The 14,692-nt window shown below is 40.5% G+C and overlaps 2 protein-coding genes across 5 annotated transcripts in view; one reads left to right on the top strand and one right to left on the bottom strand.

The window, feature by feature from the left end:
* The window catches only part of mipol1 (mirror-image polydactyly 1), a 77,963-nt gene extending 76,340 nt beyond the window's left edge, over positions 1 to 1,623 (bottom strand). For 3 of the 4 annotated variants that reach the window (XR_011670634.1, XM_071365537.1, XM_071365538.1), the window contains exon 1: positions 1,340 to 1,623. The gene's annotated coding sequence lies outside the window, so the exon portion shown is untranslated. The remainder of the gene's footprint in view (positions 1 to 1,339) is intronic. The other variant, XM_071365539.1, reaches the window with a different exon arrangement.
* A 308-nt stretch (positions 1,624 to 1,931) lies between these two features.
* Positions 1,932 to 13,888, top strand: LOC139553326 (proteasome subunit alpha type-3-like). The gene is made up of 10 exons (XM_071365534.1): positions 1,932 to 2,134; positions 3,445 to 3,527; positions 3,631 to 3,754; positions 7,810 to 7,911; positions 8,142 to 8,288; positions 9,028 to 9,093; positions 9,184 to 9,230; positions 9,348 to 9,415; positions 10,811 to 10,875; positions 13,661 to 13,888. The coding sequence occupies exons 1-10, from the start codon at positions 2,114 to 2,116 to the stop codon at positions 13,703 to 13,705; spliced, it is 768 nt and encodes a 255-aa protein (XP_071221635.1). The 5' UTR covers positions 1,932 to 2,113; the 3' UTR covers positions 13,706 to 13,888.
* Positions 13,889 to 14,692: the final 804 nt, after the last annotated feature.

Below are 14,692 nucleotides of genomic sequence, written 5' to 3'. Positions count from 1 at the left end.
ATTGTCTCACTAATTGCTAGACCTTGTCTCATCGCTGTAACTGAGACACGCATCCTCCGAAACATGACACGCCTAGCCGCCTACTTCTTAACACACTGCTTGCTTAACCCGGAAATCAGCCGCACCAATGTGTCAGAGGAAACACCATTCAACGGACTACTGTCATCAGCTTGCAGGCGCCCAGCCTGCCACAAGGAGTCGCTAGACCAATTGAGAAATTCACGAATTGTGGACAAATTCTTTGTTTTATTGAAGGCGTACGGCTTTCAATAAAACAAAGAATTGTTTTGTTTTATTGAAAGCATATGGCTTTCAATAAAACAAAGAATTGTTCAACAATTCGTAGATTTCTCAATTGCTCGTCGACTGACAACGGAACAGAGCTAGCAGTGCACAATGACACGTCATGTGACCCATTTTTTTTTGCAGCTTTCCAGTTCTAGACTGCACGGAGAGGGAGGGGGAGAAGGCAAACTCCATCTAACTAGTTTCAATGTATGGAATCACTTGGTAAATGTTGGATTTTAGGTAAACTTCCTATTTAAGGGCTAAGTGTAGGCACTCCTTCCGAATGGTTAAGGTAAGGGTTAACGTTTGGGATAGGGTTAAAATATAATGGCCGGTTTTGAAGGCATTTCCTGAACTCCTAATGGATAGACGTCCAATTTCGAAGTCAATCTTGAACAATCTCCCTGAGTAAACAATGATGTCCTAGTACATTGCTATTATGCACCCTACTTTTTGCCACTAAAATAACAGTCTGGTCTGTGTTTGAGGGGTTCACATACTGAGGTAGGGATTCACACCATAACATATCTTATTTTGTATAGTCCTAAATGCATAGTACAACATTGTTTTGCTGCCCAAACTCAAGTTGACTAGGCTACATTATAGAAATCAGATACCATTTGTATTGTACACTTTCTTGACAGCCAAATAACGTTGTGTGATGCAGTATTATAACAAGCATATTATACCCATATACCTATATTTGCTGTGGCATGCCTAAAATATGTCAAATAACGTTAGTTGACATGGAAGCTATAGCCAAACCCTAACATTGAGTTCGTGTCGCTATCGTGTTCTTAATCAAAGTTTTGCACACATTTCGAATCTAAAAACATTCGCCACGTGTACAAATATCATAAATGAATTTGCTGCTTTCTCAGCCGCGAGTGTCAAGCAAAGATCCACCCCCTGGGTCAAGCTAGGTAGCTATCAAGCTAAAGTTAACAAGCAAAGCTAGCTAACTTAATTGGAAAATAGCTAATGTAGCTAACTAACCATGTAACTTTTCTTTTCACAAGACAGTATAGCGTTACATTGTTGAAGCACTTACCACAAAATCAGAAATGTGACCAGAGACCAGTTTATCTGTGCCAATAAAAACCTATTTAAGTATTTACGCAACTGATAGCACACCGCTACAGTGCTTACAGTGGTTTCTGTGGATTGAGGAAGTTTACATTCCAAGTGGAATTTTGTTATTGCGTAACTTTTGTCCACCAGGGAGCAGTCGATGATTAGCTAAACTAAATCATTCATAAACATCAATACACATACTTCTCCCACGAATGTTGAGAAAAGAGAAGGAACTGAATTAAATGTATGAATGTAAAGAAACACACGGTAGGGGGGCGCTTCTGTTATAGATTAGGGCAGTTTGCAGGTGGAAATGTAGCCAGAATTGATGACAAGTTAACTGCTGAACTTAAAAATATATATATATTTTACCTTTATTTAACTAGGCAAGTCAGTTAAGAACAAATTCTTATTTTCAATGACAGCCTAGGAACAACTTAGTTTGTTTACCAGTGTATTACCGATTAAATCTCTTAATTTTGAAATGAGGTTAAACATTGAAGACTATAGTATTTTAAAATGAGTATGACTAGTGTATAAAATCTTCCTGTAGATGTTTATGATGAGTTGTGCACTTCCACCCCTCCCGCTACGATTACACTCCACCACAGTAGGTGGCAGTATTTTTGCATGTTCAGTGCGGCTGCTGTTGTACGTAAAGGCATTTTCTTGTTGGTTGGTGAATGACTGAGATGTGCTGAAACACATCAGACGGAGTTGTATTAAAGGAGTTTTTTAAGTTTTCAACACAATGAGTTCAATAGGAACTGGGGTAAGTTTGATAGCTAAGATACTGCTCGTTATACAGTTGTATGCTAACAAACGAAAGATTTGGTAACTTGTTAGCACCGGCTCATTCTTGGACAAGTTAGCAACAAAGTTAGCCAACTTGCTAATGTTAGCTAACTGTGGCTGCTCTGGTAGTTTTAGGTTTTACAGTAGTAGATAACTAATAACACATTAAAATACGTCATTCGTTTAAGATCTAACAGTATGTAGAGTGAAACACATTTTACATTGGTTACTGCTACCTACCTAAGTAACGTTAGTTATTTCCCTACAGAACTAGCAAGCTAACTAGTTGTCATGCCTGCTGACTCACTTGTACTGCAGCTAACGTTAGCTAGCTAAATTAGCAATGCTGGCTGATCTAAATCGAAATTGAAACAAATTCAACCGAATGGTGTTGGGTATTGGTTGCTCTCCTATCGCTAAACAAAGGTTTTATTTCACCACTGGGTAAAATGAATTTCACGTGATATTTACAAGTTTTAAAAATCTTTTTAAATAGCTAGAATGACGCGCTGGCACCTGTAATGTAAAAATGGGATTACTCAAATTGTAATGTCACATGCACAAGTACAGTAAAATGTCTTAATTGCAAACTCAAAACCCAACAATGCAATAATCAATAACAATATATTACTAGAAAAAAAGCACACGAGGAATATTAAATATGAGGTAAGCATACTATATACAGGAAATATTTAAAAAGTCAGTTCCAGTACCATATTTACATGTGCCGGGATACTGGCGTGATGGAGGTAGAAATGTATAGGGATAAGGTGACAAGGCAACAGGATATAAGATCGAGTAGTAGCATCTTGTAGGTGTAACCGATGTGAAATGGCTAGCTAGTTAGCGGTGGTGCGCGCCCTGTCGATGTGGATGGGGGTGTGCTCGACCCCCCCCCGTTTCCTGTAGTCCATGATCAGCTCCTTGGTCTTGCTGACATTGAGGGAGAGGTTGTTGCTTCGGAACCACACTGCCGGGTCAGACCTCCTCCCTGTAGGCTGACTCATCGTCGCCGGTGATCAGGCCTACCACCATCATGTCGTCAGCTTGATGTTGGTGTTGGAGTCGTGCGTGGCCACACAGTCGTGGGTTAACAATTCAGGCCTATCATGAAGCTACTTCCATGGTTTTTGCTAGGTAATATTTTGAAAATTGACACCCTTGAGTTTGGTTAGATTGATGTAAAGGTATAAAGTCTGACAGTTCCTGTCAATGACAAGTGTAGCTATGTTATCTCAACAGCGGTGGCCTTCAAAATATAACATCTAAAACTCTTTCCCTTTCTAGTATGACTTGTCTGCCTCCACCTTTTCACCTGATGGAAGGGTATTCCAGGTGGAATATGCAATGAAGGCAGTAGAAAACAGCAGGTATATTATCCTTCCCTGTTTGAGTGTTTTCAATGCAGTACCCACATGATGGAAAATAACCCAAGTGTCTCAATTTGTTGGTTCTTGTTCTTTCTCCTTACAGCACAGCAATTGGGATCCGATGCAAGGATGGGGTTGTGTTCGGTGTTGAGAAATTGATTCTCTCCAAACTTTATGAACAAGGCTCAAACAAGCGCATCTTCAATGTTGACCGTCACGTAGGAATGGTATGTATTCATCCAGACCACATCCATAGTGTAATTACGGGTAGAGTGTTTACCAACAAAACTGACTAACCAAAAAACAGATGGGTTGTCTTATAATCATAGGATTATTGACAACATGTAAGCTATATTTCTGAGCTTGTCTGCAAATCTTTATTGAAAACATAAAAAGTTTTACTTAATGCACTTGTTTTGTTACAGTTATTGGTTGGCTAGCTGGCTAACCCTAGCTACATTAGCATAGACGTGACAAGCAACTAAACACTTCAAAACAAGAGATGGTATCAATAACAAAATACAGCTAGCTGAAACAAGCCTTCTACAATTAACCACACACCAGCTTCTAGTCAATGTTGCTAGCTATCTGACTGATCAGAGTGACAACACACAGACTTTTACCTCTGGGTTGCTCTTGCATTTGTCATGACGTTGTCAACCCCATATATTCATCTCGAAAGATCTTGGGGGGGGACTGAATTCTGCTGCTGGATTTGGGTATTGGGGATGTGGTTGGGTGTGTTATGTTTGTCCCTCTTGAGTCATGGTAAAAACATTTCACTCTCAAAATAGTCAGACTGAATCTAAGATAAATCAAGAAATCTGTAATAAATTGAAGTTTTTGTCAGAGGTCTACATGCTGACCAGACCGGACACGTCGCGTGCGCGAGCGTCGCAAAATAAATTTAGAAATCCATGTTATTCAATTATTGCACCCACACTGCTCGCGCGCGCCAACAAGCGTCTGCGACGCCATGGGCTAAAATAGAAGTCGTTCCTATTTCTGACGCAGATTGCGCTGAAAGTCCTGCCTCTCCCATCTCCTCATTGGTTTATAGAAGCAGGTACCCACGTGCCATCTCCTCATTGATTATACCCACGTGGGCGATAGAAAGACTGTTTTGCCGGTAGTCGTGGTAATACAATGAAAGTTTAGATGCGATCACCATATAAATTAAACGATGAAAAAGCATGGAAGGAGGAGAGATGACTAGAAACGATTCGGTTGGCCGTTTTATGTGTGGATTGATTGTCGGAGTAGAGGTCCTTGTGCATTTCAGGTAAAATAACAACTCAATGTTTATATCCCAGGACATATTAGCTAGCAACAGCAAGCTAGCTAAATAGGACAAATTAACGTTAGCTAGCAAGTGCAAGCTAACTAGCTAAATTGCCATACATGTTTAATGCTTTTCGACCTGTCCCCAAATTAATGTTGTTTGTTTTGATATTATAACCTGCGTGTCGTGATCGTGTTTGGTGTGGGGGGGCAAAATACATTTATGCACGATAGCGCACGCGCGCAGCCGGTTTGGGTTCCGTGTAGTTGTGCAATTTTACATCTAGCTAAAATTATTTGGTGCAGTATCTCTCTAGTTAAATGTGCATGAAAACTACCTAGTACTGCAATCCTGACACTATCGACACGGCTGCTGCTTCCCTCAGGACTTATTTCTGACAACATTTCTACAACTTCAGAAAGCTGTCAAACTAGCTACACACTGTTTATCATTTCCCAAAATCACAAGCTAGTTTAATCTGTTTGTCAATGAAGCTAGCTAGTAGCACATTGAGCAGGCAGGCCACGTTAACTAAATCTGCTTATCAAGTCACTGGCGAGTGGCATAGTGCTTCGGTGCCATTTGGAGGTTTGTGTGTGGCAGTCTGTGATGGAGCAGTGACTGTCTGAGGAACGGGCTATCTTACGGTCATGATATGGGCTGGATAGAATCAGTCTGTCTTCAGAACTTGTAATAATTGCTTATTTGCCTTGCAAAATAATAGAACAATATTATTTCTATAATAAAGCTGTGATTGAGAGTTTCATTGTTGTTATTTTTGAAAGCCACAACTTTAGGAGAAAATCTTTGTAGGCTATAATATTTGGGAAATAACGCTGTAGATGTCCTGGAGTGCAGGCAGTGTGCCCCCGGTGATGCGTTGGGCTGACCACACGCACCACCCTCTGGAGAGGCGGTTGCGTCCGGTGCTGTAGCCGTACCAGGCAGTGATGCAGTTCAACAGGATGCTCTCAATGGTGCATCTGTAGATGTTTGCGAGGGTCTTAGGGACCAAGCTGAATTTTTCAGCCTTCTGAGGTTGAAGAGGTGCTGTTTCGCTTCACTACACTGTCTGTGTGGATGGATTATTTCAGGTTGTCAGTGATGTGCATGCAGATAATCTTGAAGCTTTTCACTCTCCACTGCTACCCATGTGGATGGGGGCGTGCTGTCTCCTGAAGTCCACCATCATCTCCTTCATTTTTTCCTGGCACCACTCCGCCAGGGCCCACACCACTTCCCTGCAGGCTGTCATACATGGATTTGTTGGGGTGGTATGCAAATTGTAGTGGGTCTAGGGTGTCGGGTAAGGTGGAGGTTTGATCCTTAACTAGCCTCTCAAAGCACTTCATGATGACAGAAATGGGGACTACAGACTGGGATAGGGAGAGATTGAATATATCCGTAAACACTCCAGCCAGCTGGTCTGCACATAATCTAAGGATGTGGCTATGGATGCCGTTTGGGCCGCCAGCCTTGCGAGGCTTAACACGGTTAAATGTCTTCACGTCGGCTGTGGAAAACGAGAGCTCGCAGGAGCAAAGGAAGTAGCAGAATGGAGGCGTGATCGGATTTGCCAAAGGGAGCGCGGGGGAGTAGCAATGGTCAAGATTTCTTGATGAGCGTGTAGCGCAGGCGATGTGTTGATAAAGCTTTGGTTGCATTTTCCTCATATTTGCTTTTAGGGGGCGGTGGTACAAACATAGGATCCAATTCAGGAATGTCTAATTTTTGGTCAAAATGCTGGAGAGTGACTGCCGATCTAATATCCAAAAGTTATTTTCGGCTATAGGTAATAATGCTAGAAACGTTCTGAGCAAATAATACGAAATAACACACCAAAAAACACTGAGAAGTTGGCTAGGAACAGGGTGACCATATCTGTTGGCGCCATGTCTGTTGGAGCCTATCGAATAGAAACACAAGATGGTTAAGGAGTATCCATTATAAAAATAAAACAATTAATAGGTTTAGGCTATAGCCCATGCATCCAACAGAGGGAGATTTTCTGACTGGACATTTTGGGGTGCTTTGGTATAATTTCTCGCTTTGTCTAGCCTACATTGAGGAATGTTAATCTGTCTTGTGTTCTGTATAACATTTTTATTGAAATAGGCTATAGGAATAGGCTAATTACTCTTAGTGTGCTGCGAGACTCTGTTCTTTACTGTGGGGCGCCAGTCAAGTTCAAATAGGCTAAACCATCGCGTGTCACATCACAACGTCGTCACAATCTACGATGGCTGTCAATCATCGTAAATAGACGATGCTATTGTAATAGCACTCAACCTTACTTTCAACATAACATTGGTGACGCGTTGTCTTATCTGAACAAGTATGAGGCGCTGTGTAATGTGGGCAGGTCTGTCTGTCTAGTTTCTGCCGTACGATTGAATAGAGTTGCAGAGCAAGGAAGACTACTAATTCAAAGTCTCAAAGCGTGCACCGCTAGCACGCTAGCAATTTCACACCGGTTACATAGGATGATCGAAATGGATCTAGGAATGGAACAGCTTCCATAAATCTCGCAAATCTCTTGTTTTGGAAGGTACTGACTTTGTGACAAATTATGCTATTAACACTTTGTAGTCAATTTCTACAGTTGTATCAATGTTTCTGACTAATATCAATGCAACAGACAGTTTTCAACCAGAGTTTTTTTGCGTTCACCTGTTTTTAAAGCAGGGATTGATCTTCATTACCAGTTCATCTCATAGAAAGGGCGAATAAAGGCAGGTTCAAATGTTAATTCGTTAAAATGAGACTCAGCGATTATACAACGTTGCCACGAGCACCACAGATATTGCAGATAAGCGCGATGCACTCTATCTGGTATGGCCAAGAATGTGTTTCATGCTGCTGCCATATGAGTGCTGCTGGACCATAATAATGGAGAAGTTTAACATCAAGCCTAACACTCTTAGTTGTTGTGGAAGTCGTCCCGACTCTGCTGTTTACCTTGTGCATTGCTGAATCTGCCTTTAACTTTCTTACCCATAGGCAGTGGCTGGACTACTGGCTGATGCTCGATCCCTGTCTGAGGTGGCCAGAGAGGAGGCCTCCAACTTCAGATCCAACTATGGACACAACATCCCACTGAAGGTAAAAATGATTGATTCTGTTGCTATTCATCGGTGTTTCCCTCAAACTCCTCCTCGGTTACCCTGTCAGTTCCACATATTTGATATATTCCATTACAGGACTACCACGCCTGATTCAACTGGTTAACTGTGACTATACTAACCTATTTTGGCGACATATTCTGAATTGCTTTGTCCCTAAATCCTATGGACAGTCATATTCCTTGAGTTGCATATAATCTCTCTTTACAGTATCTCTCTGAGAGAGTGGCCATGTACGTTCATGCCTACACGTTATACAGTGCCGTGCGGCCGTTTGGATGCAGCTTCATCTTGGGCTCTTACGATCAAGATGATGGTCCTCAGCTGTACATGGTTGATCCCTCTGGAATCTCATTTGTGAGTTAGGTTTTGGGTGTTTATCACTAAACTAACTCTGTTGTCTAATTTCATTAACTTACTGTTGTCACACTACACTCTTAGGGCCGGTTTCCCGACTCAAGATTAAGACTAGTCTAGGAGTAAGAGGCATTCTCAATGGAGATTTTACAATGAGCATGTGGTTTACTCCTTGACTAGGTTTAATCTGGGTCTGGGAAAATTGCCATTTAAAGGCCCCAGTGCAGTCAAAAATGTATATATAAAACACAGGAAAATCACATTTCCACACAGGTTAGAATAATATTGTGGAAATTATAATGCCCTTTTAGTGTAAGAGCGGTTTGAAAAGACTGCCTGAACTTTCAGCCCGTTTGTGTTATTGAGTTTTGGCCTACCATGGTGACATCACCATGCGGTAAATTAGTGAATAGACCAATAATACCTTTCTACCAATAAGTTAATATTCCGTTTTTCCCTCCCCAGACAGGCCCAGCAAAATTCTTGCTTGAGAAATTTTATTTTTTACCATTTTAATTGAAAGTACTTCATTGTTACCCAGAAATTATTTAAATAGTAAGATTAAAAAGACAGCTGATTTGGACCTTTTAAGGTGTTTGGAACTATGCAATCTATTCTCAGAAGGGAATGTTTATTTTACCATCTCTATATGTCATCATGCAGCCTCAAAGTGATGTGAAATGTGTAACGTTGTTGTGAAAATGTTCAAGGTGGCCACTGAAATGTTTGTTTTATTAAGGGTTACTGGGGATGTGCTATTGGAAAAGCCAAGCAAGCCGCCAAGACAGAAATTGAAAAGCTTCAGGTAAGAATATTAATTTAGCCAAGTTGTCCAATTTCTTAAAACATGGGAATATCTTCATTGTTTATCTTTGTATGTCATTGCCATCAACAGATGAAAGACATGACCTGCAGGGAGTTGGTAAAAGAGGTGGCCAAAATGTAAGTGTTTTTTATTTTATTAAAGGAATACACCTACTGTTGCTCATTCTCATCAATAGCCTTCAATCAAGGCACTGAGTATTACTCATATGTACTGTTTTACTTTTGGTTTTGTAGAATCTACATTGTACACGATGAAGTGAAAGACAAAGCGTTCGAGTTGGAACTCAGCTGGGTTGGAGAAGGTAATGCAGCTTTCTCTTATATACACTGAGTGTACAAAACAGACACCTGCTCTTTCCATGACAGACTGTCCAGGTGAAAGCTATGATCCCTTATTGATGTCACTTGTTAAATCCACTTCAATCAGTGTAGATGAAGGGGAGGAGACAGGTTAAAGAAGGATTTTTTAAAGCCTTGAGACAATTGAGACCAGGATTGTGTATGTGTGCCATTCAGATGGTAAATGGGAAAGACGGATGATTTATGTGCCTTTGAACGGGTTATGGTAGAAGAGACTGAAGGCAGGCTTCATCAGCTTGTCACACACCACTTTGCATTTTCAAAACATATACTTAATTGTTTGAAACCTGAACGTTTTACTACGTATTATGAGGCATGTCTTACCTGGCTTGAAAGTAGCCAAAATCAGACCATATCTGTGGATGCAATTATTTTATATAAACTTTCTTTCATTGTCCAGTAACCAAAGGCACACTTTTAGTCATATTAGCAACCCATGCTAGTAGTTGCATATTCAATCACCCCTCTTTCTAAATTTCTAACAGATATTTTCATCTGTCACATGAAACCGACGGCATGTGCAGTGAGCTTTTGATAACTGTGGTTTCCTGCTAATTGCATTATGGAATGAACATTTGCGCATTGCTGCACTTATAATGTGAAGAAATAATGGTTCATCAACATTAAGCTAAACGTTCTGATCTGTTGCGTCACTCATTCCTTTTTCCCCTCTATTTTCTTTTATGTAGCCTATTGGTTGTGTGAATTTGGGACCTATCGTCCCACAACTGTCCCAGAGTCTGTTTTGGAATAGGCTATTTCTTTCTCAACAAGCTGACCAATAGAATAGGTCAACTTTTCTACTATGGGGGATAGCAGATTGAGATAGGCTAGTGATTTTGCTGTTGGTTACTGGTCTTGTTGGCTGAGGAAAAGTAAATGTGGACAGGTATTCTAACATCTTCAAAGTGCGTGTCAGAATTCGGTAAGACGGACCGCACATTGTTGCATCCTCGACTTGCATGTTCTGTTAATATGAATTACCATAATCGAAATGTCATTCTGAGCACCGTGGGTGGATGCCCTAATCAGGTTATGCACCCAATCCAAAAGGGTCTGGTAAATTTCTCAAATGTCCGCTAAATTAAAATGCTGCCGGTCAAATGTTCGGCGCCTCATTTTTTAACGGAAACCCTGGCGTGAGCAGTGTTCCACTCAAATCTGAAAGTTAACCCAGCTCATAACTAAGTGATGTATTGCATGCATGTGCAGTAATGGGTTAGGATTCTGTCGGACGCTTCATCATCACCGGTTTTGACCAGCTACGTGACGGCCCCCGCCCGATCCAGTCAAATCAATGTTATGCATAACTTATGACCTTCATTTCCCTTCACCAGTGACAAATGGAAAGCACGAGCTGGTTCCTAAAGACATCAGGGTGGAGGCAGAGAAGTATGCTAAGGTATGTACCACGACCACCAGTTTGTTGCATGGCATTTCTGTGACCTGGGTTCAAAACAACAGTACCTTCAAAGTATTTTTCCCACATTGTGGTTACAAACTGAATTTAAAATGGAATAAATTGAGATTGTGCCATTGGCCTACACACAATACCCCATAATGAGTCAATAAGTATTCAACACCTTTGTTATGACAAGCCTAAATAAATTTAGTCAAAATGTGTTTAACTCACATGATAAGTTGCATGGACTCACTCTGTGTGCAATAATGGTGTTTAACATAGTTTTTTTTATGACTGCCTCATCTCTGTACTGTACACATTCAATTATCTGTAAGGTTGAGCCCTGAATTTCAAAAACAGATTCGACCAAAAAGACCAGGGAGTTTTTCCAATGCCTTGCAAACAAGGGTAGATGGGTAAAAAAAAAAGCAGACATTGAATATAACCCTTTGAGCATGGTGAAGTTATTGATTATACTTTGGATGGTGTATCAATACACCCAGTCACTAGAACGATACAGGCGTCCTTCGCTAACTCAGTAGCCGGAGAGGAAGGAAACTGCTCAGGGATTTCAACATGATGCCAATGGTGACTTTAAAACAGTTAGTTTATTGGCTGTGGTAGAACTGAGGATGGATCAACAACATTGTAATTACTCCACAATACTACGCTAATTAACAGAGCAAAGAAATTAACTTCATGTCCTGAATAGAATGCATTATGTTTGGGGGGAAATCCAGCAGTGATCAACAACCAACTTAAGAGTTTGAATTTTAAAAGGAATAATCTGCAATATTGTACAAACCAGGTGTGCAAAGCTCTTAGAGACTTACCCAGAAAGAATCACTTTCTGAAGGCACTGTATGTCTATGGATCGAACTTGGGTTTCCTTTGCGCCACAAGACTGTTAGCCTTCTGAGCTAAAATCCTAGGTTTTAGCCCAGGGAGCTAACTAGTCTTCAGGTCCCAGGCAAGGTTACTCATCACACGAGCGTGGTTCACTAAACCACCATTATACAGTATCTGTTAGTGTTGCACGGCGTACTGAAACTATAACATGAAAAACGGTTGGGTATTAGAATTTGTCACTTTCGCTTCTATCAAATGTCTCATGTTTGAAAATGAGCTAAATGTGTTATTAAACTTATTAGAAAATATGATAAATTTGGCCAAACGATTACAAGACATTAACAGAATGCATCAGTGTTTGTATTCCCTGCAGCTTTCTGAAGAAGCACCGGCATGGGAATGCCTGTCTGGGTGTGCATATGTCGACCACTTTGTGTATCTGTTAGCAGGGTTGGGTAGGTTACTTTCTAGATGTAGTCAGTTAGTCACCTGTACAAAATTGTAATCAGTAACATAACTTGGATTACCCAAACTCTGAATGTAATCTGCTTACTTTCCCCTTAAGATGCATTCGACCAAGACAAAAACGAATTACCAATTGAATGACATCTATTGCAGGATAAATAAATGCTAGTTTACATACTTTTTCACAGCACTGTATTTGCCCCCTTTCTAATCTTCTCCACTTTTGAATATTTTTGATACTGGATGTTATCAGATCTTCAACCAAAACCTAATATTAGATAAAGATAACCTGAGAGAACAGATAACAACAATGACATACTTATTTCATAAACAAAGTTAAGCAACATCCAATGCCCGTGTGGAAAATGAATTTCCCCCTTACACTTAACTGGTTGTCACTTTTAGCTGCAATGACTCCAACCAAACGCGTCCTGTAGTAGTTGTTGATCAGTGTCTCACGTTGCAGTAGAGGTATTTTGGCCCACTTTTCCATGCAGAACTGCTTTAACTTAGAGACATTTGTGGGTTTTCAAGCATGAACTGCCCCTTTCAAGTCCTGCCACATCTCAATTGGGATTAGGTTTGGACTTTGACTAGGCCATTCCAAAACTTTAAAATTGTTTCTTTTTAGCCATTTTCATGTAGACTTGATTGTGTGTTGGATCATTGTCTTGCTGCATGACCCAGCTGTGCTTCAGCTCAGACGGGATGGCCTGTCATTCTCCTGTAGAATTCTGATACAGACCACCACCATGCTTGACCTTTGGTATAAGGTTCTTACTGTGGAATGTAGTTTGGTTTTCGCCAGGCATACTGGGACCCATGTTGTCCAAAAAGTTATACTTTTGACTCATCTGTCCATAGAACATTCTTCCAAGAGTCTTGATGATCATCCAGGTGCTTAAACTCTAAACCTGTTTTCACTTTGTCATTATGGCATACTGTGTGTGAATTGATGAGGGGGGAAATTATTTAATTAATTTTAGAATAAGACTAACGTAACAAAGTGGAAAAAGTAAAGTGGTCTGAATACTTTACGAATGCACTGTAAGTACAAAGTAGCCTATGCCTACTGGGCAGAATCATGGTTTTTTACATCCATTTTGTGGGCATTTATTTTGCAAACTCCTTCACGTGCTACAGAAACACTGCTAAACAAAGTGGTAGGTGCACTTTATTTAGCAGGCTAACTACACTCAAATCATGTATTTTTCCCCCAGACCTCAAAGTGATCTCCAGATGTGGTTTAAGCATTGTTGTGGACGTAGAAAAAGAAAAAAAATACAAAATTGTTTGTTCTATTAAAATACTTGTTTTTCTCTTTTGTGCAAAAAATTGCTTTTTTGGGGGGGGGGGGGTGTTATTGAGTATCGTGATACTAAATCTGGTATCGAAGTCATTTCTGCTATCGTGATAACATTAGTCTGTCTTTCTGGTGTCTGATTCACAATGCTTCTTGCTTCCACCATAGGATTCTTTGGAGGAGGAGGATGACTCTGAAGAAGACAACATGTAAACTCAATTCTGCGGGTTCTTCACTCGTCACACACACCTACTGACAGGACAGCTATACAAGAAAGACAGAAATTATTTTGTATGTTTTGTAGTTAATGGACCATTCATGTCATTTCTTTCCCATTTGGTTTGATGGATTACACAGCTTTGAAATAAAAGTGGATGAGCACTGTTTATACTAAAAGCATCTTTGTTTTACTTATTTAAAAAAAAAAAAAAGGTCAATCAACAAGGGTTTGCCTTAGTCATGTTATTTTTTGCCAATGTATATGTATTTAGTCCTTGAGGTATTATTTACAAGACTATCACTACTTGATCCTTCTACTGGTGGTGCCAGTTGTGTAAGAACATAAAGACTATTTCAGTGCACAGTGTGATGTTTGAACTATGACATGAGTTCAGTGACTCCAGAAGGGCAGTAGTCTCCACATTGACCTTACCATAGACCGCCACCTCTGGCTACCATGCCTCTCCATTCCATCCTTGTTGTTCCGTCCCTGCTTGGATACACTTGAGACTAAATGCAGAAGACCTGACGATAATACAGTGTCTTGAATCTGATTTAGCTCATCTCATCTGTACATTTGATGAAGAACACATGCAATGCTGTCTCTGACAAATTCATGCTATGGCATTAGGTAAGTAGTAAACAAGATTTGACAGCAATCACTTCACTAGCTTTTCTGATCAGTGCTATCCGGGATCGTTGGGACGTCCATACCATAACCATAACGAAAGACAATACAGTATGTTTAGAAACTCTGTGCCATAAGTCTAACCAGTTAAAATGTCAACTTCAATGTGGTAGGGACTTCCCAAAAAAGCCAGATAGCGAGGACCGCTTTTACCTGCACATGTTTCCGGTTACGTAAACCAACTTGCCCGCTGACGTCCTACAAACATGTACACCGCGCCATTGCCCTCCACCACAAACAAATCGATCTTGTGTATTTAACTCGTATCGCATTCTATCCCCAGCACACTACTA

This window comes from Salvelinus alpinus, chromosome 25 (genome assembly GCF_045679555.1).
Source record: "Salvelinus alpinus chromosome 25, SLU_Salpinus.1, whole genome shotgun sequence".
NCBI lineage: Eukaryota > Metazoa > Chordata > Actinopteri > Salmoniformes > Salmonidae > Salvelinus > Salvelinus alpinus.
The sequence above is the reverse complement of the archived record's forward strand: the minus strand, read 5'-3'. Positions and strand labels throughout refer to the sequence as shown.